The 26,379-nt window shown below is 42.4% G+C and overlaps 1 protein-coding gene and 1 non-coding gene across 16 annotated transcripts in view; both read left to right on the top strand.

Moving 5' to 3' along the window:
• PUM1 (pumilio RNA binding family member 1) overlaps positions 1-26,379 on the top strand; it is a 132,996-nt gene that overhangs the window by 82,230 nt on the left and 24,387 nt on the right. For 8 of the 15 annotated variants that reach the window (XM_042996221.1, XM_042996231.1, XM_042996222.1 and 5 more), the window contains 7 exons: positions 249-342; positions 2,342-2,446; positions 6,823-6,974; positions 11,867-12,005; positions 13,305-13,448; positions 14,367-14,663; positions 15,750-15,986. In XM_042996221.1, the coding sequence (XP_042852155.1) occupies positions 249-342; positions 2,342-2,446; positions 6,823-6,974; positions 11,867-12,005; positions 13,305-13,448; positions 14,367-14,663; positions 15,750-15,986 (1,168 nt within the window). The remainder of the gene's footprint in view (positions 1-248; positions 343-2,341; positions 2,447-6,822; positions 6,975-11,866; positions 12,006-13,304; positions 13,449-14,366; positions 14,664-15,749; positions 15,987-26,379) is intronic. The other 7 variants (XM_042996232.1, XM_042996226.1, XM_042996223.1 and 4 more) reach the window with 4 other exon arrangements.
• LOC122241741 lies at positions 12,126-12,203 on the top strand. The gene has a single exon (XR_006221964.1). It is a non-coding gene; the product is annotated as a small nucleolar RNA SNORD103/SNORD85 (small nucleolar RNA).

Here is a 26,379-nt window from a genome sequence, read left to right as displayed (position 1 = left end):
TGCTCTGGGGACACCTCGCCCGGGGAGTGGGAACTGGGTGCACCGAATGGAGGTAAAGAAAGACCCGGGAAGCAGAACTCTGAAGCGTCACGATACCATCGGAGTGGGAATGGAATCGAACACAAGAACGCTTTTGTTTCAAATGCCATTCCTGAACAAGGGCTTGTCGAAGTTTTTATTCAGAGAAGGTTTAAAGTTGTCTCACGAGACCGTTTCTCTAACCTCACCGCATCCTTTTCTTTCTTCAGCTGTTCCAAAGACCTAACGCGCTCGCCGTCCAGCAGTTGACGGCCGCGCAGCAGCAGCAGTACGCACTGGCGGCGGCTCACCAGCCTCACATCGGTAGGTCCCTGGGCGCGGCTCCCGTGCCTGCGTGTGGCCCCCGCTCCAGGAGCCCCGGCGGCGCAGGCCGGGTAGGACAAAGCGCAGACAGGGCTCTTGGAGTAGATGGCCTCGTTCGTCCTCTTATCCGCCTGTCTTTTAGCCACCTGCTTGATTTTTGGCAGCCTTCTAGACTTCGGCTTGTAAGCTTGCCTAGTGTCCGGGGAGTGGTCTGCCTCCGCTGTGCTGTCGGAGGACTCAGAGTCAGTCCTAAACGACAGTTGTGACCAGCATGGACTCTGTTGGTTAAGACTGGATGAAATCCATGACGTAACAACAGTTCTGTTCTTGTTAGGGTCGTCTAGACTGTGAAAATATCAACTTTTCATCTTCTTAAGTAGCAGGGAGTACCCATACGTCCATTTTCCAAGCAGCGTGTATTGATGGTCGTGAAAAGTATTTTCATTTAATGACTGGTTTTTAAAGTAGGTTTTCCCTTTTCCAGTAACATTGGTTAATGTTCTGACGTACATATTTTTATTGCCTAGACTCCCCCTCACCCAGACCTTCTTAAGGTCTCTTTGAAACAAAGTGCTATATGTGTAAACAAGTACATGTACAATTTTTTTTTAATGCGTCAAAAGGACATGGTAGAATAGAAGGAAATCATGGGTTGAGGTGTGCTGTGGAAGGAGAGACTTGCTTCCAGCCTAAATGTCTTTAAGGCGTAACGGCCTTTGCCTGGGTCTGGTTTAACTTACAGTTGTAGATGCTAGTCTTAATAAATACCCATACATTTTTCTTTGAGAAAAGCTGTCTGGAATTTTTTTTTTTTTTAATTTAGAGAGAGAGTACGAGTAGGGGAGAGGGGCAGAGGGAAAGATACAATCTTAGCTTAAGCACGCTCCGTACTCAGTGTGGAGCCCGATGTGGGGCTCGATCCCACGACCCCGGGGTCATGACCTGAGCCAAAATCAAGAGTGGAATGCTCTAGGCATCCCTGGGAAATTGTTTTATTTTTGTTTATTTCTTTTTGTAAATACTTTTAAAAAAAATTTATGGGGCGCCTGGGTGGCTCAGTCGGTTGAGCATCTGACTTCGGCTCAGGTCATGATCTCACAGTCTGTGAGTTCAAGCCCCGCATCGGGCTCTGTGCTGACAGCTCAGAGCCTGGAGCCTGCTTCAGATTCTGTGTCTCCCTCTCTCTCTCTGCCCCTCCCCCTGCTCATGCTCTGTCTCAAAAATAAATAAAAATATTTAAAATAAATAAATAAATTTGTTTATTTATTTTGCTAGAGAGAGAGAGAGCTCACAAGCAGGGGAAGGGCAGAGAAAGAAGGAGAGAGTTTCCCCAAGCAGGCTCCATACTATTAGCACAGAGCCTGATGTGGGTCTCAAAGTCACAAACCTTGAGATCATGACCAGAACCAAAATCCAAGAGTCAGACGCTTAACTGACTGAGCCACCCAGATGCCTCTATCTATCTATATATCTATCTATTTATTTATAAGCGTTTCTTTATTTTTGAGAGAGAGCAAGCAAGCAAGAGCGTGAGTGGGGGAGGGGCGGGCTCTATGCCGACAGCAGTGAGCCCGACTGCAAGATCATGACCTGAGCTGAAGTCAGACACTCAACCAACTGAGCCACCCAGGGGCCCCTGGAAAATTGTTTTAAATGGAAATAAATGATTCTTTCTATCTCATGACAAAGTCTTTTAAATTGCTTTATTTTAGCCTGTTATAATTTTAATAGTCTGAGAAATTATGCTGAATTTACAACTGCGTAACAGTTTAAATTGTTAGCAAAAGTAAAAAATAAAAATAAAAAAAGACGGGAGATAAACATCACCCTAATCTTTAGTGTAGGGATTATTTCATCTTTTCAGAGCCCTCTTTCCTTTCAATCTGTTCTTTTTTCTTTTTCTCACCTGCAGCCTGGAGTTGAGTAGCCAAACTGTGTGGGTATTTGCTAGGGTTGCGGTTTTAGTCGGGTTTGTTTTTACTGACAGGTGTGTTTTCAGCAGGTTTAGCGCCCGCTGCGTTTGTCCCCAATCCCTACATCATCAGCGCTGCTCCCCCGGGGACGGACCCCTACACGGCTGGACTGGCTGCAGCGGCGACACTAGGTGAGGTGTTCTGCTGCATGTGGGATTTTATCCCCTGCTGAAAAGTCGTGTTGGCCCGCATGCATTCTTTGTACTGGGTCCCAAATCCAAGTCTCCGGTGGAGATTTCTCTCCTGGTTTCCGGTGTTCTTTCCCTGCCAGCTGGATAGCTCTCCTTAGCTGTAACCTCAGACTCGAGCATAATCCAAAGGCAAGTTAATGAGCTGCCTCCTATGTAGGCATTTGTGATCCATGGAGACACCACTTGCTTGTAGGTATTTGGGGAATTTCTCCCCTTTCCTAGGTCTTCCTACTGCCTGTAGTCTGCCATAGTCCAGGTCCTCATACTCTTTATCTAGACTTTAGCAGCTGTTCTTACATATTGCTAATGTCCTCTCCCACCCCCACCCCCCTGATTGTTCTAGAAAACTATCTTAAACATCGATTTTAACTTCTCACCTTTCAGTTTTAACCCATCACTGATTTTTCTTTTTCTCGTGCTGTATTATCTTTAATTAAGCAACCCGTCACCAATTTCCGTCTTATCCAGCCTAACAGCACACCTCAGCTGTTAAACATGGCTGATTGTTCCAGCCTAACTGGGTGGTGGTGGTGGTGGTGGTGGTGGTGGTGGTGTGCTATTCCTTGGAATCACCATTTTTAAGGAGCTGCCACGGCATTCTGAGGATTAGTGAAGACTGGAGCCCACTGTGTATAGGGATCTGATCTCTCTCGCCATGACTTGTATGTAGATATCTCTCCATGCATACCACTTTCTTCCCCTCTCCGATCAGCTATTACTGGCTCATACCACACATTCTCGCTGCACTAAATGAATTTTAGCTTGCTGCAGATACCACGCTGGTTTAGGTCTCTGTGTCTTTGCCTACTGTGGTTTCCTTAGTCCTCTATAGTAAACTCCTCCCATTCTTTGGGAATCTCATTGGCTGGCAGTGTTACCCCTTAGAAAGCCTTCCTTGGCTACCACCCCCTCCCCCATTTTTCTCTCTGTTACTTCTTATTACTTTGTGTTCATTGCTGGTGGATGTTTGAGTGAGTGGTTTTAAAACCCCCTTAAGATTGAACTCTTTCAAAAGCAGGCCTTTCTGTTACTTATCTCTGTAGCACAGTTGCTGGCACCATAATGGGGTCACACGTGTATGGTAGATTGGATTCAGTGTTAGGACGAAGTAAATGTCTTCCAAATCCCTCCAAGTCATGTTAATTGTGACTAAATATTATTGTAAGAGTCTACTTTTTATCTAGCATGCAGTTTGCCATTATGAACTCAAATGTACAGTATAGAATTTATTTATTTTTTTTAGTATTCACATTTTAGCGTGGTTTTGTTGTGTTTGAAAGACAGGAGCAAATCTTGATTTTATTTTATTTTTTATTTTTATCATTTATTGTCAAGTTAGCTAACATACAGTGTAGTCTTGGCTTCGGGAGTAGAGTCCCGTGATGCATCATTTCCACACAACACCCACTGCTCATCTCAACAAGTGCCCTCTGCGATGCCATCGCCCGTTTTCCTCACCCCCCCAAGCTCCCACCACCATCACCCCTCAGTTTGTTCTCTGTACTTAGGAGTCTCTCATGGTTTGCCTCCCTCTCTGTGTGTAACTTACTTTTCCTTCCCTTCCCCTATGGTCTTCTGTTAAGTTTCTCAAATTCCACACGAGTGAAAACGTGTGATATCTGTCTTTCTCTGACCAACTTATTTCACTTAGCGTAATACCCTCCAGTGCCATCCATGTTGTTGCAAATAGCATGTGTTTGGATGGATATGTATGTAGTATAGTTCCTCTGTCCCCCTCACCTTTGGGGTAGCACAAGTCTCTTTCTAGCAGAACGATCTACGTAACCACCATTCATTTTTATTCAGCCCTTATTAACCATTCGCCAGACATTATGCCGAGTGCTTTTGTTTCATACGAGTTGTTGGAGGATGATTTTACAGATTAGGAATTTGGGGCTCAGAGAGCTCCTTTTTTCAAAGGTCACACTATTTAAATATCACACAGTTGGGGTTTGAACCAGGTCTAACTCAGAGTCCATGCATGCACTTTACTGTCGTGTCCAGTGCCCGTGCTATCTTGAATTGCCTTCTCTGTACTTTCTTTCCTTTGCTAACTTACTGTATGTTATTTGAAACAAAGAACTAGTTTTAGGGAAGACACACTTGTCCTCCTTGAGATCATAGTTTTGTGATGAGGGTCTTGATCGTTGTATTCATCCCTAAGCCAGACTGAAAAAGACTTGAGCTCTTTCACACAGAACCAGAAATGTTAACCACCTCAACTACGAAACCGCATACGCGTGTGGGGTGTTCGTCACACAGGAATTGGAGCAGGCATCCTGATGAGCCCAGCTCAATTGATGATGCACCCTGGGGGTATTTTCCTAAATGGCAGTCAGAGGCCATGTGACCAGGGACAGCAGTAGAAATGCTAGTTGAGAGAACTTAGAGGGTCGTATAAAAGTTGATGGTAGCAGCAGTCTGCGCACAGCTGAAGGTGGTTTTGTTGACTTTTGGTGGAGACTGTCATCGCAGGTTGCAGTCCAACCTTTCGCCCTGGATGTGGCAACACCCTCACCCTTATGATAGCCATTCGTAGGTGAGGAAACTAAGGCATAGGTAAGGTCTCACTGTTGTTTCCTCTTTCGTTCTTTTCGGTAAATGTCCAAGACCACCCCATTTTGTAAACGCTAGTCAGATGAGTTTGGGTATGGTGTCTTAGACTATGCAGGTTCTAAGGCGTTAAAAGGTTTTCATTACCCTTTTGCTTATTATAAAAAAGTTGCTCATACTGTAACCTAGCTTTTCTAAGCAGCAGCATCTTTATTTTGCACCCAGATGTCATATTTCACAGTGGGCAGCCTTATAAACAGAGCTGCTTTTTGGCTAAGCCCACAGGTACAGAAAATACCAAATTAGAAATGTCAGAGCAATGTTGGGCAGGGATGTAATTTGACTCATTTGTATTTTAGAAGCTTAAAACTGGGAAACAAAACACACGTTCCAGTTTATTTTGATTTAATGAAATATATGTTTCTACAGGATTAGCTACTGTGTCAGAATAGATACATTTGAAATAGCTCTTTGGAACTCTGTCTAAAGGCACTGTTGTTATTCAGTCAGGTTGCAAATATTTTAAGTTCTGTGCTTTAAGAAACTTCTCACTGGAGATGTGTTTCAGCAGATGTGAGAAGCTGGCTCCGAGCCCTGGTCTTGTTGGCACAGTGCAGCTTTGGTGTTTCTTGCTGCCATCTTCGGGGAATCTGTGGTTTAGACACCTGCCCCACCCAGGCTGCTGTCTGCTAGCTCTGTTACCTCTGTGTTGCCTCCCCCAAAGAAGGTGAACAGATCATTTAGATTGAAGCAGAATGCTTAGTTTTGTTTAGGATACTCAGCAGGTCTGTAAGAACTCAGGTTTTGTTCCTGTTTCTTTTCAGCGGTGACTTAGGTTCAAAATTTCATGTATCAGTGTCTGAATGTAGTTGTGTTGACTGACTTCCAAAACAGGAATGGGAGAACCAAGCCTCTTAGAAATTGAGCGGTGGAGGTTCAGTGGCGTGTCTGGGTCACGTTGTGAGAGACTGGTGGATTTTCCTGCTTCGGGAGTTAATGGAGCAGCATGGCCCCTGTCCCTGACAGTCACCTTGGGTGCCATCCTTAACCATTGAGAGCAGGGTACCCTTAATTTTTTGTTCTCTTCCTTCACTTGATGCACACAGACTCTCCATTTATTTCCCTTCAAATAACAAACTTGGTCTCTGTCTATCCCGTGTCCTTTCTTTCTCAGGGAAGCATAGGCCTTTTTGTCTTCTTCCTGACCCAGCACCCGTTCCTCTGTTCTTAAACCCAACCTTTCTGACTTTGATCAGTTATTCTCCCTTTTTAAAATGTTTTGTCCTTCATTAGCTTCTTCCTCTTGGCCTGGAGTATATTACAGGCTTTAGAAGACTTTTATAAAAATATAAAAACATTTTCTGTTTTTTAAAAAACAATCCACGATCAGCTAGAATGAATCTGTATGTTTCTTTTTTCTTTTAATTTTTTTTAACGTTTATTTTTTGAGAGAGGGAGACAGAGCGTGAGTGGGGGAGGGGCAGAGAGAGAGAGAGAGAGAGAGAGAGAGAGAGAGAGACGGAATCCGAAGCAGGCTTCAGGCTCTGAGCACAGAACCCATTGTGGGGCTCGAACTCATGAACCGTGAGATCACGACCTGAGCCGAAGTTGGATGCTTAACCGGCTGAGCCACCCAGGTGCCCCTGAATCCATATATTCTTAATATTTCACGGTAGGATCTGTTGAGTCTGACTTAGCCTTTGGAAACTCTGAGTGGATTCTGACTGGTCTGAACTTCCTTACCTTTCTCTTGGTATCTTTAGGCCCGGCTGTGGTCCCTCACCAGTATTATGGAGTCACTCCCTGGGGAGTCTACCCTGCCAGTCTTTTCCAGCAGCAAGCGGCTGCCGCCGCAGCAGCGACTAATTCTGCAAATCAGCAGACTACCCCACAGGCTCAGCAAGGGCAGCAGCAGGTAAGCGTAAAGAGAATTTACCCCTCTAAGTGTGCATTTGAGTCCTTGGCTATCATTAACATGTAATGATACTCCTGCTAGAGAAATGCTGTGAATGGGTGAGTGCCCTCCTGCGCATGTGACCTGGGTTCAGGCTCAGACTCAGCAGGGCTCACCGAATGCCTTGTATTCGCAGGTTCTTGGCCTGTGTGACTAGGTAAGGTCATGAGATTGGGCACGAGAAGACTGTAGAGAATCGTGTGGTTGAGGGTCCGCGCTTAGCAAGTGGCAAAGCGAGTACTGCTTTCCGCCACACGGAGTCTGCTTCTAGACGCCGTTCTCAGAGTTCTTCTGCCTGCCCGAGGGCAGCTTGCCACCAAAGGGGACGTACTCGTTCTCCGGACTGCCTGTTGAGAACACCAGCTGAATTGGATAGAAATCTGTGACCCTATTGTACCTTTTAACTCAGAGTAAGAAGAGCTTTTTAATGAGTTGGGAAAGAAACTGAGTATGCCCTTTCGTTTTGAATAGGCCATTTTCTCCTGCTTACTAGAGAAACACCTGTTTATTGCTGAAAATTGTGGTAAATTAGAAAACTCGAAGAAAAAAATGCCTCTTGTGAGGAAAAAAACAATATTAATGTTTGGTATTTGTCATTCTAGCTTTATTATTTAACTTCTGATAAAGTCAGGGTTATGCTCTCCACACGGTTTTGAGTTTTTACACTTTTCCATATTATTTAATGCTTTTTAGAAATATTTGCTAGCTATATTTAAATGTATCAGAGTATTCCAGTCTTTTGTTCTCACCAGTTTAACGTTTTTATTTATTTTTGAGACAGAGGGACACAGAGCATGAACAGGGGAGGGCCAGAGAGAGAGGGAGACACAGAATCTGAAACAGGCTCCAGGCTCTGAGCCGTCAGCACAGAGCCCAACACAGGGCGCGAACTCACGGACCACGAGATCATGACCTGAGCCAAAGTCGGACGCTTAACTGACTGAGTCACCCAGGCGTCCCATGTTTTCGCCAGTTTATTACTATTATTTGATATTTAGCTTAGCAGTATTTTGATGTTATAAAAAAGATGGACTGATATCCTTTGTATAAGTGTCTGATTATTTCCATGGAGTAAATTCCTAGAAATGGAGTTTTTTTTTTTTTTTTTTTCTGTGCAAATAAAATGAACAGTTAGGCTTTGATACACATTGTCAAAGCCGTCTTTTGAGGCAAAACACCATATGTGATACGATGCAAACAAGAATGGTTTTTACTAGTCTCACTAAGAGAGTATGTATTTAATATTTTAGATTCCGTAAAGTTATAGAAAAACTCAGATCTTAAAATTCTAGCCAATTCATCATTTTCCAGTAAGATCAGTCATTTTACCGTAAGATAAATTTTTGGAAGCTGATGCATGATTTTCTTTGCAAGGGTACAATTCTTGCACCAGGATATGTAAGGGAATTTAACAGATAATTTGTTGACATAATGGGTGATCCCTATTAATAAGCCTCATAGCTTACTCTTTGTGGATAGTCAGTACTTATTTGTATGATGATCTTTATGTTTAAATGGCTGCCAAATAATCGTGGATTTGGAAGACAGAAGTAATTGCTACGTTTTCAAAGTAGTTCTAGCAGAGTGCGCAAGAAAAATAGTAGGAACTACTTGTTGAAAGCTTTTTGCTTAAAATTAAGTGCTTAAAAAAATAAAGCTGAGTGTTGCACATAGGATTTCTTTTGCTTATTCTAATTCTGATAGATTATATGATTTCCCTACATAAGATTGAGGAAATGGAATTTGTGTGGCCAGGGTCACACATATATTGTTGAGATTTGAACACAAATCTGTAATTCACAACTTGTGTTATTTTCTGACCGTGTTGTGATATTCAGAGTTCCGGAAAACCTGAGGCCTGGCCTTTGTTTTCCTGTGGCCTGGTTGCACCTAGAGGTCAAGGAGCACAGCTGTTCTGTATTCAGAGAGTCTGTCTCCTGAGCTGTCAAATGGGCATGGCAGTCATTTGCATTTCAGGGATTTCTGTCACCCACAGTTGCAGACCCTACCGAGGAAAGATTATTCACACTGCTTTTTACTTTTTAATGAGCAGCCATAGTTCAGTTCCAAAGTTATTTTGTCAGTTTCTGTTTCGGTCATTTTAGGAAAAAACAGTTTTGTTGGTGAAGTCCCTTGTCATAGTCCTTGAAACGAGAGGCCCTTTTTAAACTTTGCTTTTGACCTTTTTGGCCTTTATGTTTTAATCAGAAAGCATTTGTTGTGTTCTAGGCATGGTAACTGTTCCACACCTAATTGCTGGAACTTTCTGCACAGGCAGTGACATTCCAGCTACTCCATCATACTTCTGATTCCTTTTTCATCCTTTTTGAAGGTTCCTTTGACACCTGATAAAATTTTTGTTCTTTTCTATTTTAAGCGTTTGCTAAAGAAAAACTCCTTGTGTGTTGGGTTGAAGCCAAGGACGTGTTGGCAAACCTGGCAGTGATTTGGTGTTGGATACTGCATTTTGAGAGAGAAGCGTTGAGATTTAAAAAAAAAAAAAAAAAAATTAATGTTTATTTATTTTGAGGGAGAGAGAGACAGAGTGTGAGTAGGGGAGGGGCAGAGAGAGAGGGAGACTCAGAATCCGAAGCAGGCTCCAGGCTCTGAGCTGTCAGCACAGAGGGCGACGCAGGGCTTGAACTCACGGACCGTGAGATCATGACCTGAGCCGAAGTCAGATGCTTAACCAACTGAGCCACCCAGGCGCCACTAGAGAGAAGCATTTAGAATGGCTTCTGAACTTTCTAGAATGGAGGAGACTCTGTAGATGATAATTTTACCGAGCATGGTGAACTATAGAAGGATGAACGATTATTAATAAAGATATCCCCATTGAGCATCTCCTTGAGTATTAGGTATTGGTAGATCTCAAATGCTGTATTTAAATTGGTACCTTTTAAAAGAAATTTGAATTTAACAGCTTTTACATCATAAAGAGAGATAGTAAGCTAACTCCAAGGATAGTGTTTTACAAAGTAATTTTTGTGATTTTGTTAGATGTTAAAATGTTACTTATAAATTTTATACATGTGTTTCCATAAAATCCAGACTTGATAGCTACTGATGAAATTAAAATATATACATATTGGCAGTGGACCTAAGAACTTTGATTAGTCATCAGGGCCCCACACAGTTTTCTAGAGACTGGACATAAAGGAAACAACGTTTCTCTCATTAAAACGGGGCTCAATAGTCTGGACTACCTCTTTTTTCAGGCACATTGTCCATTCCCCTGTCCCCTGACCTTTCCTACAACTCCTAACCAAACATAAGCCTAGTTCATAATGCCCAATGATAATGATGGTTTCGTTGATGTTGTATTAGTTCTTGAACTATTAGTATTTGCCATATATGTGTACATGCTGTTTACTTTTCCTAGAGTGACAGCTCTTCTGGATCTTGGTGCAAACACTCCGCTGGGCAACCTCCTTTGACTCTTCTGTGTGGATTAAAAGCACTCTTTCTCTTGGAAAGTCTGTTAGATTCCTTAGGTCACAAATAAATATTTCGATAGTAATTAGCTATTGGTTATTGATTATCTCCTGGGTACCAGGTATTGTGCCTTGCGGAAATTAATTCGAATGCTCCCAACATATTTGCAGGATCAGCTGTTACCCTTAACTAATTTTACAGAGAAGGAAATAAGAGACCGGGAGTAAATTGTCTACACATCTCTTCTTGCCAGTGTGGATGGTGTTGTTTCTCTTATGCTCATTTAATAAATAGCTAGTGGTGTTTCTCTTTTATATTGTTTACCCAGTGGTACCAAGAATAATCTGTACCCAGGTTCCTGACCATATGTCTAACTTTTATAAATAGCAAAGTGATAGTGAAAGTGATCCGAGAAGAACTTTGCCTTTGGAAAACATTGCAAAACGCATTTTATAATTTTAGCCTTGGTCTGTGGGTTTTGCATTTTTACTTACTGGAGCATATAGATCACGTGGAGTAGATTCTTCAGAGCATTCAGAAAAAGAATGATTACCAGCATTTTGGTGCCCATGTTTCATTAATAAAAAGTAGATCCTTCATCACAGTGGCAGAACTGGTGTTCTGTACTGAAATGGCAGTGTTCTTGACCCGTCTCCATTTAGATTGCTGTCTGTTGTGAAATTTATGAGAGGAGAAATAGAAACAGCTCAGAGGCCTCCTAAATCCAGTCCTGGTGAGCTCATTTGGGACCATTTGGGCCTTGTTGAATACCAATAGTGTTATAGGGTAGAGAAGATGTTCTTATATTCTATAAAGGAAATACAGACTTTTTGGGGTGTGTGTGTGTGTGTGTGTGTGTGTGTGTGTGTGTGTGTGTTCCCCTTTAGACACAGCTATTTTAGTCTAATTATGTGGGTAAATTACCTCTGTTTACCTATCTAAACTCCCCTTCCCACTCCATCCTCCTCCTCCTCCTCCTCCTCCTCCTCGTCGTCGTCGTCGTCCTCCTCCTCGATGCACTTTTTGTCAGAGCACTGACACTGTGTTTAGACTTAATTATCTGTCTTCGTTCACTGGAATGAAAGCTTTAAGAGGGCAGGGGCTTTGTTTGTCTTGTTTGTTGCCTTGTCTCTAGTACCCGCCAGATGGAAGGCATTAAGTATTTGATTAATGAATCCTCACTTTTATAGGCTTTTGGCTGCTTGTAAAGGTAATAATGTTTAAGAGTGGTAGAATGAGATTTCGTTCAATGAAATGCTGTTAATTGAACTTTTATCCTAACAGCCATGCCATATAAAACATTATAGGAGAAATGGTTTACAACTACCAATTTAAAAAAGTTGACCCAACTTAAGCACACGGTGGGTCTTAGGTATTTCCAATGAGAAGAAAGTAGTTGATTTATTTCTGTCTCCCAGGTTCTCCGTGGAGGAGCCAGCCAGCGTCCTTTGACCCCAAATCAGAACCAGCAGGGACAGCAAACAGATCCACTAGTGGCAGCTGCAGCAGTGAATTCTGCCCTTGCTTTTGGACAAGGACTGGCTGCAGGCATGCCAGGTGAGGCTGCATTGTTGTTCCTCATGCTTTGAGGGAAAAAACAGTCTGCTTGTTGGGGGAGACTGAGAGGAAAACAGGCGGTACTTTCGGCTTGCGTAGTAGACTTGTCACGATTTGGGGACTGGCAGGGATGACATACACTTGCCCTCACTTAGACCATCGTTCGTTGATGAGAGCACCTGATTGTTCTGAGCCAGTCTTAATCTTACACGTGTCTCTCCACACACTGCTTGGAGGATGCCGTTGTCCTTTGGTGGTGATCTGTTTTGTCCCTTGGGATTGGGGATGATGGAAGGAGTGGGCAGGCTACTTTGGCGTCACTCCCAGGTTTTAGTCTTTATGCTGATGTCTTTGAACAGTATTATGGAAGAAGTTCCTAGTGTTCCTTGATGGGGCCATCCCTTACGTTTCTGGGATTTCTCCTGAGCCGACAGCAGAGGTGCTTTGTGGTTCCCTACCTGTGGTTGATCTTCACCTCGAGCAGATGTTATTCTTGGCTCACTGTCACCTGGTCCTGTTCTTTGCACAGGTTGGAAGTAATTTGTGCTTCTTCCTTTGAAACAGGTCCTTGTGAGACCTCAGCATAAATTTATGGATTCTTACTGATCATGGAGCATAGCCACATTAACTGATCTACTTAGGAATTCACCGAGTAACTTTGACCTGCATCATTTGTTGTACGAGTTACTAAGCATTCAGCTTTTATTGGGAAGTCACCTGTAATGTCTCCTGTGGCTCAATAGGATTTGGAGATTCCATGAGGTGCTGAAAGCTCCTATTATTTGAAGTGCGTCTAGGTTTTACCTGGTAACTTGCAGGGTATTTGTGCTCAGACTGTTACGAGGTACGGAAGTACTACGTTGTAATCATTGATACTCTCTGTTATTTTTGTAGTCGAGGAAACTGTAAAAAAAATTGTCAGGGTATGATTTCTGGTGGTAACCTTGGTTAGCACTCGGAAGAGCGCAGGTGTCCCTGGCCCGCCGAATTCCCTTGCTGACACTTAGCGGATGGTGAATAGTACTGTACCATACTGTGCCAGACACCATGCGAGATCTTTCGCATTCCTCCTCTGATCGTCTCAAGACTTTTATTATGAGGCAGGTATTCTTATCATCGTCACTGGGCAAATGGGATGCGCAGAGATTCAGGGTCATACCGCTGTCCAGGTAGTGAAGCCAGGATAGAAATCTGCGTCTGTCGGTCCCCACGGTCAAATCTGTGACTGTTTACAGTCTGCTAGCGCCCAGGAGGCCCTGGTAGCTTCCTGTCTACTCACATGTGGCTTGACATTCCCAGGTTATCCGGTCTTGGCTCCTGCTGCTTACTATGACCAAACCGGTGCCCTCGTGGTGAACGCAGGGGCGAGAAACGGTCTCGGGGCTCCTGTGCGGCTGGTCGCTCCCGCCCCAGTCATCATCAGTTCCTCAGCCGCTCAAGCAGGTGAGCTTCCCGCTCCGTGAACTCCTGTCAGAGATCCAAAATGGGCGACGGACGATGTTCTTACAGTCTGTTGAAATGTACTTCATTTGACAGTTCTCGATATAGCAATTCTGCCCTGTAATATTTCAAAGAGAAAAGCAGAAGCAGCAAGTGACCTCGATAGATTCTGTTGACAGCCATGTGCCAGCTGGTTAGCAGCAAGGACCTGCTCCACCGTGAACATAGGAAGTTGGATTACTCACGCACAACGGCACCGTTGGCAGCAGTCCAAGGCTGATTTCACAGAAATCCATGTCCTTATTTTCATTATTTTCAGATAATTTTTTTTTTTTTTTTTTAAATATGTTGTTTTTGTTTTTCGGGGTGGAGGCGGGACAGAGGGAGTAGTGAGAAGTGGCAGAGCAATACATTTTGATGGGGGATAAACGATACATAGGTTTTTGTTGTAGGCTTTGTGTGTGTGTATGTATATATTAGAAATGTAAATTAGGAACGACGGCGGAAACATCTAGAAGAGAGCAACATGTTCAGGAATTCGAGGGACTTGAGTATATTGATGACAGTGGTTCTGGAAAAGTCCTCAACAATGATATTTGTGGAACTTGAGATTTGAGGAAGTAGTTGTAGTTAAAACAGCTACGTTTGACATCTGTACCTGTTTTAAACTGCAGACTCCTTAAAGCTGCCACCATAGTGAATTTGGCTTCGGTGGTATTTTGACTTCACATTGGAAGCAGAAATAGAAAATAGAAGCTTCAGATGAAGGGATCGAAGGCAGATTTGCGTAGTTGTGTACGAGGCTCACGTCCGCTTCGAAGAGATAGGACGGCGTTACGGGGTTTTCGGAAGGATGACACCGTGGCTGGGGAATGCGGCCAGTCCCTTTCACAGCCCAATGGTTTGCTTTCTTCTTCGTAGCTGTTGCAGCGGCCGCAGCTTCAGCAAATGGAGCAGCCGGTGGTCTTGCTGGAACAACAAATGGACCGTTTCGCCCTTTAGGGACCCAGCAGCCCCAGCCCCAGCCCCAGCAGCAGCCCAGTAACAGCCTGGCATCCAGCTCTTTCTATGGCAACAACTCTCTGAGCAGCAACTCACAGAGCAGCTCCCTCTTCTCCCAGGGCTCAGCCCAGCCTGCCAACACGTCCTTGGGATTTGGAAGTAGCAGTTCTCTCGGCGCCACCCTGGGATCAGCCCTTGGAGGGTTTGGAACCGCAGGTAGAAATCAGACTTTATGTGCTGTTAAAACTGAATTGTAATTATTTTTACAATCTTTATGGAACACTGACAGTGCATGGAATCCTGGACAGATGCCCCAGGCAGATCTGGACCGACCCCCGTGGGAAGCCGGCCGTCCCACATATCTGAGATGATGGACTGTTAAAATCAAGTTTTTAGGGTTGGGGCCGATTTCAGTTTTATGCTTATGTTGCTACTTATTTATACTCTCAGAGTCGATTTGTTTCAGGGATCGGAAAACCAGGGGAGATTTTTTTCAGGCATTGGGAAGAACGTGGAGGGAAGCGTAGAAATGTGGACACTAAAAACTGAGGGAGGAGGACTTACCAAAGACCACAGGGTAGCGTACCCCACAGTCTGCAGGCCTTGAAGAGTCAGGAATTTTCTCCAGTCTTCTGAGAAGAATTAAGGTGGATATTATGGCAAAGTGGGAAGGCGGAAATTAGACCAAGATATTTTTAATGTTTTGATGGGAGAGAAAAGCAGGGAAGGAGTAAGGGAAACAGTGGGATAATTGCAGTGTTTGTAAAACCATGTGATCTCCGAACAGCAGGGCATGTTTGAGAGCGAGAATCTTCAATTGGAATTGGGGGCTAGCAGTAACTCTTGATCGAACCCATTGAGAAAACAGGCTTTCATATGTAAGTCTTGTGTAGGGGGACGATACCCCATTTACAAATCTTTTTTTTTCTGTACTCCATTTTTCTACTAGAACCTTTGGGTTGATGAAAGGCATTCTTTCTAGCCCATTTTCTCTCACCTTTTCCATAGCTTATGTGGCCGTCAGAGCTTTTTAACCCATCCCCACCCCATAATATGTGACACCAAAGGAAGGTAAATTTAGCATTCGTGTGATGGTTTGAACAAAAGTTTCATGTTAAACCGAGCCATGTCCTCTTTATTACTTTACCTGCCCCTAGAACTGCCACATGAACAGTTAGGCTGTCTCTGCTGACAGATTTGCGGTGGTAAGGAGTCTGGATCAAAGTGTTAGGAACAGGTCACTGGGCTTGTTCTTCAAAGAACAGGCCTTTTCTTATCTGCATTGTTTTAATTCCATTTTAGTTGCAAACTCCAACACTGGCAGTGGCTCCCGCCGTGACTCCCTGACTGGCAGCAGTGACCTTTATAAGAGGACATCGAGCAGCTTGACCCCCATTGGACACAGTTTTTATAACGGCCTTAGCTTTTCCTCCTCTCCTGGACCCGTGGGCATGCCTCTCCCTAGTCAGGGACCAGGACATTCACAGACACCACCTCCTTCCCTCTCTTCACATGGATCCTCTTCAAGCTTAAACCTGGGTAAGAACCATTACTCTAACACCACCTTGAACTCTAGAAACCTCTTGCCACTGATGACATTACAAGTACTTTGCGTACGCAAAGGACAGTCCCTTTATCCCAGGAGCGCCCTGGGTGTTCTGTGCCTTCCTTAAGTGCCTCATGTTATATAGGCTGTACCTAGATAGCATAGCAGTTACGGGTTTATTCAGGTTTGGGCGCGTCCCCTGTATATTCACTTCAGCTTCCGTCTGAACATCTTGTTCTTGGTCTACACGTGGGAGTCTTTCATGAGAAACCCAGTACAGATTCATTTTCAGTAAAGCTGGAAAACACAGAGACACAGACAAAGAATGTGTTCACCTAGTGTCACCACTGAAATATCACAATTAATATTTTGCCTTATTTTTCAGACTCCCTCCCCCCCATGTTTACGCTTAATATCTTTTCCACAGAAAACACTCTATGTAAAAAATTTGCCAGATTCTTACAATTTTTTTATATAAACTACCTAGTATGCTAATGAGTATAGAAGTGTATTTCTCAACTATATGTTTAGGTTGTTATTGTGTATGGGGATTTAAAAAATGTTACCATCTAGATCCTAAAATGAGGAAAGAAGAGAGGATTGTAAACAGCAGACTGTAAGAATGAAAAGAAACTTTATATTAACACTTTGGGTGGCAAATTCCTAAATGTTGGAAGAGGTGGAAGACGGTGCATACTTCCTTCCCTTGGTTATTTATTGGGTGTGGATTCTGAAGCACTGATTTATTCTTTAGGTGGGGGAAGTTGAGGCTTTGGAGTAGAGTGACCATATAATTTATCGTGCAGCCCAGGGCATGTTTGAGAGTGGATGGGAGTGCTGTTAATAATTACTCTGATGGTAGACCTAAACTGGCAGTGTCCTGGGAAGAATCATCATGTTTGGGTACTTCCCCCAGAAGATTCTGGTTTTTGTTTTTTTGTTTTTCAATCCTCTATTTATTATTATTATTATTATATTTTAAAAAAAGACATTTTTTTAAGAGCAGTTTTAGATCCATAGCAAGATTGAGGGGAAAGTACAGGGATTACCCCCACACCCTCTGCCTTGTGCTCGTGCACGCTCCTCCATTATCAGTGTCCCTCGGCAGACTGGGACCTTTGCAACAGTGACCTCATTAACATCGTTATCATCCAGAGTTTGTAGTTTATGTGGACTGTTTTAACCAGCAAGGTTAGAAGTGGCTTTACGGGCTCTGAAATGAGAACTGACTAAAAACAAATAGTATGCTTTCATTTGGAAGGACAAAGACCGCAAAGTGATCTATAAAAACCAAAAAAGTCTTGAAGGGGATAGGATAATAGAGTTCTTATTCTGGGACTGGAAAGTGTGGTCGCTGGGTTGGAGTGGTGGGTTTTCAGGCAAAGCTGTGTACGCACATATGCATTTGTGTGAGTGTTTGTGTCCTGCAATCTCCGAGGTCAGAGCTGTTCTTGTAGAACTCATGGGCTCAGGTTCCATATGGACGTTACTTTAGAAAAGTTGTGGGGACGTTCCAGATGGGTAAATACGTGTTGGACAGAGAAGGCAGTGGGGTCCGTCGCACGACAGGGTTTCCTAGTGACAGAATGCTTCCCTTTAGAGACTGAGGGTTAATGCAGATCATTAGGGGTAAATGAAAGTCCCCGTTTAGTATATAGATGGAGCTAACGCTTAGTGGTTATTATTGGCTGCTATTAATGGTTTTGGGTGCTGTACATATGACTCAGGCAGGGATTAGGTATTTTGCCCATGGTACAAAGTGAGGAAACTGCCTTAAATATCTTGCCTAGGTCTTCGCATTCTCTGAAGAGATTTAGTGTCAAACCTCTTCGGCCCCGAAGCCTGCACTGTCAGTGTGCATGTCCTGGCCTGTGACATACCCAGGGTATCTTTTAAACCAGTGTTTTCATCACGTCCAGAAAGTCTCTCTTTTTAATTCCTCGAGTTAAACATTTGAACCGTGTCAGCTAATAATCTGACATTTGTAGTAAAGAAACTAAATCTACAAACATTTTTACTTTACTAAAAAAAATTGTTTTCAACGTTTGTTTATTTTTGAGAGAGAGTGAGGGAGTGGGGGAGGGGCAGGGAGAGAGGGAGACAGAGGATCCACAGCAGGCTCCGGGCTGACGGTAGAGAGCCTGATGTGGGGCTCGAACCCATGAACTGTGAGATCATGACCCCGAGTCGAAGTTGGACGCTTAACCGATGGAGCCACCCAGGTGCCCCAATTTTTTTTTTTTTTTTTTTAATTTAACAGTTTTTTTGGTTAAGAGACAGATGGTAAATATTTTAGGCTTGCAGGTCAGGTGGCCTCTGTAGTAAGTATTCAACTCTGTTGTGAGGTACAAAATTGGCCACAAACAAAATGAGAATGAATGTGTAGCTCTCATGCAGTCAAACTTTATTTATAAAAATAGGTGGCAGGCCAGATTTGTCCTGTGGGCTTTAGCTACAGGTTGGCTCTGTCAGCCTCTGAACTAGGTGCTGTGGTTCTTGGTGTTTGAAAATGGGGCTGGAAACAATACTTGGGTGCATGGTGCCTTTCCTCTTTCCAGTATATCTGCAATTAAATCCTTCTTAATTATGTTTCCCCTGTGAGGTAGGCAATAACTGTTGGTGTGAGTCATTTCTCATTTTAAGGACTCCTGCTGCCCACCTGGCTTTATTTTTAAACGTATCTTCCCTTTCCAAACAGTTTACCTCATTTAAGCAACTTAGTTGTATGTGTTCGCATTGGACTTCCATTGCTACGCGTACTGTGTAAACCATACGTGTCATTCCTGAGGAACTTTGTGTCTTGATCGGTAGAGCTTTGCCTCTGCTCGGTCTGTTTGCTTGACAGAAGGGTTGTCCTATGCTTTAGTCCTAACCTAGACAAAACAGAGGTGTGGGAATTGCTTTCTTTTCCTTTCCTTTTCTTTTCTTTTCTTTTCTTTTCTTTTCTTTTCTTTTCTTTTCTTTTCTTTTCTTTTCTTTTCCTTTCCTTTCCTTTCCTTTCCTTTCCTTTCCTTTCCTTTCCTTTCCTTTCCTTTCCTTTCCTTTCCTTTCCTTTCCTTTCTTAATTTTCTTTTCTTTTTTCCTCCCCTCCCCTCCCCTCCCCTCCCCTCCCCTCCCCTCCCCTCCCCTCCCCTCCCCTCCCCTCCCCCCCCCCCTTTCCCTTTCCCTTTCCCTTTCCCTTTCCCTTTCCCTTTCCCTTTCCCTTTCCCTTTCCCTTTCCCTTTCCCTTTCCCTTTCCCTTTCCCTTTCCCTTTCCCTTTCCCTTTCCCTTTTCTTAAGTTTATTTGTTCATTTTGAGAGAGAAAGAGTGCCCAAGTGGGGGAAGGGCAGAGAGAGAGAGAAAGAGAGAGAGAATATATCCCAAGCAGGCTCTGCATGGTCAGTGCAGAGCCTGATATGGGGATCCAACTCCAGAACTGCGAGATCCTGACCTGAGCCGAAGTCAGACGCTCACTTAACTGACTGAGCCACCCAGGTGCCCTGGGAATTGGTTTCTTTTTTAATTTTTTTTTTTTTAACGTTTGTTTATTTTTGAGACAGAGAGAGACAGAGCATGAACGGGGGAGGGTCAGAGAGAGGGAGACACAGAATCTGAAACAGGCTCCAGGCTCTGAGCTGTCAGCACAGAGCCCGACGCGGGGCTTGAACCCATGGACCGCGAGATCATGACCTGAGCCGAAGTCGGCTGCTTAACCGACTGAGCCACCCAGGCGCCCCTGGGAATTGGTTTCTAACAGTGTCCATACAGAGGTCCTTAAAGACATTTTGGTGCCGGAAACTTGACATTTCTTTACCAAATACATGTTGGGCCACACCTAGTAGAGTTTCTACTGACACCGCTGCCCTGCTGACACCGGCCATTAGTTCTTGGGTCACTAACCACCATGCTGTGCATTTGCATCCATTGTGTTAAATGCTCACGTAACTCTGTTACACACAGGGAAAATTAAACTCAGCACGGTCTGGTGACTTTCATAAGAACACACAGCTAGCAAGTGTTTGAATGTGCATGCCAGCCTGTATATCTCTCGTTTTCCCAGTGTGGGTCTTTTCTCCATGATATTTTCATACTTCTTCCCCGAAGCCATGTGTGTTAGGATACTATCAAAATGATCAATGACCTGCTTAGTTTACTTAGTTTTTTTTTCCTCATTATTTATTCAATAATCATTTGTTAGTAAGACTAATGTAAGACTCCTAAAAATTTTTTTTTAATGTTTAGTTATTTTTGAGAGAGAGAGAGAGAGAGAGCGAGAGCAAGTGGAGGAGGGGAAGAGAGAGGGGGAGACACAGGATCCAAAGGAGGCTTCAGGCTCTGTGGTGACAGCTCAGAGCCGTGATGCGAGGCTCAAACTCACAAGCTGTGAGATCATGACCTGAGCTGAAGTCAGCTGCTTAACCAACTGAGCCACCCAGGCGCCCCCAAGACTCTTTTTTTTTTTTAATGTTTATTTTTGAGAGAGAGAGCGCATGCACGCCTGAGAGCATGAGTGGGGGAGGGGCAGAGAGAAGGCAGGGACAGAGGAACCAAGGCAGGCTCCCACCTGACAGCAGCATAGCCCAACGTGGGGCTCGAACTCAAGCACCATGAGATCATGACCGGAGCTGAAGTTGGACGCTCAACCTATTGAGCCACCCAGGTTCCCCTACATGAGACTCTTAAATGCTTTTTTCCATTACCCATTGTTTAAAGACCAATATTCTTAAGGACACAACTTTATTGAGTTATATTTTACATATCATAAAATTCACCCATTTCAGGTGTATAATTCATTGATTTTTAGTAACTTTCTGAATTGTGCAACCATCACCATAAATCGATTTTAGAACATTGTCATCCCCTCGGTAAGATTTCTCAAGACCAATTACAGTTAATCTGTTAGCATTCACACCCTTAGCCCCTGTCAACCACTGGTCTACTTTCTGTTTTTCAATTTGCCTTTTCTGAACATTTCGTATAAATGGAACTGTACAGTATGTGATCTCTTTTGTTTGGCTTCTTCCCTTCTCATGGTGGGTCGTCCTCCTACTCCTTCTCATGTTTTTGAGATTTAATCCATGATCTTGTGTGTGTCAGTCGTTTGTTTCATTTTACTGCCAAATTGTCTTCTTTTTTATGGATATGCCACATTTTGTCTAACCATTCACAGTTGAAGGATTTTGTTGATTACAGGTTTTGGCTCCTGGAGATTATTCTGCTGTGAATGTTTGCATGCAGGTCTTTCTTTGGTCACATGTTTTTATTTCTCTTCTAGTAGAATTGCTGAATTGTGTTTTAGTTTTATGTTAAACCTTTTGAGAAAGTGCCAGATTGTTTTCCAAGTTGGTACACATTTTACATTCCCATCAGCAGTGTATGAGGGCTCCAGTTTCTCTATATCCTCACCAATGTTGTGCTTTTCTTATTTAAAAAGCTCTTCTAGTGGACTTGAAACAGTTTGCCATTGTGGTTTTAATTTCCGTTTCCCTTATGACCAGTCATGTTGAGCGTCATTTCATGTGTTTATTAACTATGCGTATATCTTTGGTGTAATGTCTGCTCATATTTTTAAAAATTTGGATTGTTTGTTTTCTTATTGAGTTGTAGGAATTCCTGGAATTCCTGTGGAAATTCCTTTTTATATTCCTGGATAGAAGTCCTTCATTAGATACCTGCCTTGCATGTAGTTTCCTCTGGTTTCTTGCTTGTCTTTTCATTTAAAAAATTTTTTTTCTTTAATGTTTATTTATTTTTGAGAGAGAAGAGAGAGATAGGGTGCGAGCAGGGGAGGGGAATAGAGAAAGGGAGACACAGAATCCGAAGCAGGCCCCAGGCTCCTAGCTGTCAGCACAGAGCCCGATGCAGGGCTCGAACTCAGGAACCGTGAGATCATGACCTGAGCCGAAGTCGAAGGCTTAAATGACTGAGCCAATCAGGTCCCCTTGTCTTTTCATTTTTTAAATAGTCTCTTTTGAAGTGCAGTATTTAATTTCGATGAGGTCCAGTTTTTCATGCTTTCTGGTTCAGAAGAAATCTTTGCCCAACTCAGGGTCTTAAAGATTTTCTCCTTTTTTGTTCTAAAAATGTTATTGTTTTAGCTCTTACAGTTAAGTCTGTCATCCATTTTGAGTTAATTTTGTGATATTGCCCGAGGTGGAAGTTCATCTTTTTGCGTGCACCAGTTTCCCCAGTAAAGTTTTGAAGTTTTCAGTGAACAGGTCTTACGTGTCTTTTGTTAAATTTGTTTCTACAGATTCTATTTTTCTTACGGTATTGTGAATGGAATTGTATTCTAGATTTGGTTTTGGATTGTTTGCCACTTGTTTATAGAAATGCAGTTGATTTTTGTATATTGATCTTGTATTCTGCGCACTTGCCATATTTATTAATTAGCCGTAATAGATTTGGATGGATTCCTTACAATACTCTATATGTAGGGTCATGCCACTTGTGAATAAAGAGTTTCCCAATAAACAGACAAACAGACAAGAGTTTTCCAGTCTGGATGCCTTTTATTTCCTTTTCTTGTGTGATCGTCTAGAACCTCCAGCACTGTGTTAAATACAGTAGACGAGAGCACACATCCTTGCCTTTTTCCTGATCGTGAGGATAAAGTGTTACTCTTTTCCTCTTAAGTATGATCATTGTATGTTTTTCATAGATGTCCCTTATCAGGTTAACTTCTGTTCTGAGTTTAAGAGTTCTGCTATGAATGGGTTTGGGTTTTGTTAAATGCTTTTTCTATGTTTATTGATGATTATGTGGTTTTTATCTTTTATTCTGTGAATACTGTATGTCACATTAATAATTTTTGGATGTTAATCCACGCTGGCATTGCAGGGATAAACTCCACTTGGTCATGTTGGAGTTGGTTAATATTTTTGTTGAGGAGTTTTGCATCTATATTCATGAAGGATATCTGTCATTTTCCTTTCTTTGTTTGACTTGTTATCATGGTGATATTGACCTTATAACATAGGTTAGGAAATGTACCACCCCCCTCTGTTTTCTGGAAGAATTTGTGGAGTACTGATATTATTTCTTTAAACTTTTGATAAAAGTCAACACTGAAACCATCCTGGCCTGGGTGTTTACTTGTACTTGTGGGAAGGAGCTCTATTACTAGCTTACTAGCTCAGTTTCTATTTAGGTCTTACAGGGTCAGATTTTCCATTTCTTCTTGAGTCAGTTTTGGTAATTTGTGACTTTCTAGGAATTTGTTCCATCTAAGTTGTCAGATTTGTTGGCATAGGGTGGAAATGTCTTAAGTAAAATCTCCCACCTGTTTCTCTCTGTCTCTCCCTCCCATCTCTCCCATCCATAAATGTGCATAGGTGTATATGCGTGTTTAGTAATGCAAATAAGTTTTTTATGACCCCGAGCAAGTCAGATGTTGAAAATATTTAGTTTGTCTTAGCATGTGTTATATTTCTCAATTTTAAAATACTGCTTTTGTAATTATTAATATTGCTTTTGATAACATTATTATTAACAGTTAGACTTACAATCCTCATTTGTGGCTTCCGTGTGGGTAAGAGGAAGCCTTTGGGCTCTCGCTGGTACCTAAAGCATTCATCTCTAACAAATTTCATCTCTACCTCAGCGAGAAAAAGTAAGGCATGTGGAGATGGGTGCCCCAAAGGTCTGATTCTTACCTAACTAGTTTCATGTCCTGCCTACCCGTAGACCTCTCCATTCTACACCCGTCTCTGCGTTTCCTAAGCTGCTGCTTCATGCTTACGGCTTTCTCCATAATCCCCAGATTGTGCCACTTTTAAACTCTAGGCATCGAGAAGTAGCAGATGTAATTTATTATAATGTACACGGTTGACAACTCCCAGCCTTTTCACGTGCCCTGGAAGAGGAGTACTGTGCTTGGTGATTCCCACAGTGTTGAGATGCAGCAAACGTGAGCTCAAAAGTTCATGATCTCTCTGTCCGGGGCAAAAAAATACAAGCGTTTAGTATTATGTCATGATAGAATTCCTATATTCTTAAAATGAATTCTTGCTATTCTTTAAATTCAGGGTTGTAGGTACTTAGTCCTTTAAGAAAAGCAAAGTTCAAACACAAGATGGTTTTCTCTGTCCCTGCCTGAACTGCAAGAGATGTTTCTAATTTATTGTTCAGTAACCCGTACTAATTTCAGATTGTTTACTAGTCACGGGTGTGCCTTTTCATGCTTCTCCATTCTAAAAGGTAATGGAGTGTTTTGTGATTGCTCACTTAGTTCTTTGAAAGTGACTTGTCTTCTGTAAAATTAACCATGTGAAAATTAACTTATTTTGGACTGAGTCATATGCACTGAAGATAGTTCATTTTAGGCTTATTTTAATTTAGGGCTAGCTGGCTGTGGTATTAGTATTAGGGAGTGGTTTGGTTGGGGAGAACTTATAAACATTTTGGTGAGTGGTGTTGCCTTGCCTGTATTAAACCCAGAGCTAGATGTTGGGGGCCTTGGGAATTTTTCTTTAAAGGTGAAGAAGGCGGGGTTTTACCCAGTAGAATTAGATCACAGTAGATTAGATCACAGTATTAGATGTGTGAGTACAAAAAGCAAATGAAAGAGAACATTCCAGATAGCAAGAGGGTGGAAAACTAGATGGCTGCTGGCAGAAAACCTTTTCATATACTTGTAGAAAACAACTGAAGTACGTACTAATTTAGTTTAGCGCAGTCTAGTTTTTCCATCCATTTACTTTTTATCTGTATGCGTCCTCATTTTTAAAGTTGATTTCTTGTAGACGACATCTAGTTGGGTCATGCTTTTTTGACCTACTCGGACAATCTTAATTGCTACAATTAGACCTTTGACATTCAAAGGGATTATTGATACAGTTGGATCAATATCTCTGATATTTGTTTCTGTTTTCTATTTGTTGCCTTTGTTCTTTGTTCCTGTGTTGTCTTCCACTCTTTTTCTGTCATTTATAACTGATGCAGGCTCACTTTCAAATAAGGTTATACCACTTGACATGTACTGTGAGTACCTTACAATAATAAACTCCCAGTTCCTTTCTTCTGTCCCTTGTTTCAGTGCTGTTACTCATTTCACTTACATATGAGCATACCCAGCATTTCACATATCTAAGCATAAGCGTTCACTGAATGCATTGTCGCCATTATTATTTTGAACAGACTGTTATCAACTAAGAATAGAAATGAAAGTTTTTGTTACCTTCACCTATTCCTTTTTTGATGCTCTTCCTTTCTTTATATAGATCAGTTTCTGACCTATATTATTTTTTACTTCTCTCCAAAGAACTTATTTTTACTCTTCTCCAAAGAACTTTTTTTTTTTTTTTTTTTTTTAAAGATTTCTTGCAAGGTAGATCTACTGGCAGCCAATTCCCTCAGTGTTTGTTTGCCCGAGAAAGTCTGTTTCTCCTTTGCTCTTGTGAAGCACAATTTTGCAGGATATGGAGTTCTAGATTTGTGGGTTTTCTTCTCTCAGAACTTTAAATATTTTACTCCACTCTGTTCTTGCCTGTGTGCTTTTTGAGGCAGAGTGAGATGTAATTATCTCTGTTCCTTTTTAGGTAAGGTGTTTCCCCCCACTCTGGCTTCTTTCAGTGTTTCCCCCCCTTTATCTTTGATTTTCTATAACTTGAAGATGATGTGTGGAGGTGTAGTTTTGGGGGCATTTATCCTGTTTAGTGTTTGCCAAGTTCCTGGATCCGTGGCTTGGTGTCTGACGTTAATTTGGAGAAATTCTTGGTTGTTGTTGTTCCTGATATTTTTTCTGTTTCTTTTTCTTCTCCTTCTGATCTTCCCATTATGTGTATGTTGCACCTTTTGTAATTGTCCTCAGATAATTTGATTCTGGTTTTCTGAGTCTTTATTCTCTTTACTTTTAGGTTTTTGGGGATTCTGTTGATACTTCCTCTAGCCCAGAGATTCTTCCCTCATCTGTGCCTCGTCTACTAACAAGCCCATCAAAGAATTCTTCATTTTGGTCGCAGCGTTTTTTATTGCTAACATCTCTTTTTGGTTCTTAGGATTTCCATCTCTGCTTGCGTTGCCCATCTGTTCGTGGATGCTGCCTACTTTATCTGTTAGAGCCCATGGCAGATTCATTGTAGTTGTTTTAAATTCCCATTCTGGGGAAAAAAAAAAATTCCCAGTCTGGTAACTTTAGTATCCCTGCTTTGTATGTCTCTGATGCCTACTCTTTCTCTTTACATTGTGTTGTTTGACTTTTTGTAGGTCTTGTAATTTTTTCTTGAGAGCTGGGTATGATGTGCTAGGTAAACAGGACTGCTATAAATAGGCTTTTGGTAATGTTGTGAGCTGTTGGGGGAGGGGAGTGTTCTGCAGTCCTGTGGTTGGGGCTCTTTTAGTGATCTCCAACTTCACAAGGGCTTCTCAGTTTTTTTCTCCCCTTTTTGGTGGGACAGGATGGTTTG

This window comes from Panthera tigris, chromosome C1 (assembly GCF_018350195.1).
Source record: "Panthera tigris isolate Pti1 chromosome C1, P.tigris_Pti1_mat1.1, whole genome shotgun sequence".
Classification (NCBI taxonomy): Eukaryota; Metazoa; Chordata; class Mammalia; order Carnivora; family Felidae; genus Panthera; species Panthera tigris.
The sequence above is the reverse complement of the archived record's forward strand: the minus strand, read 5'-3'. Positions and strand labels throughout refer to the sequence as shown.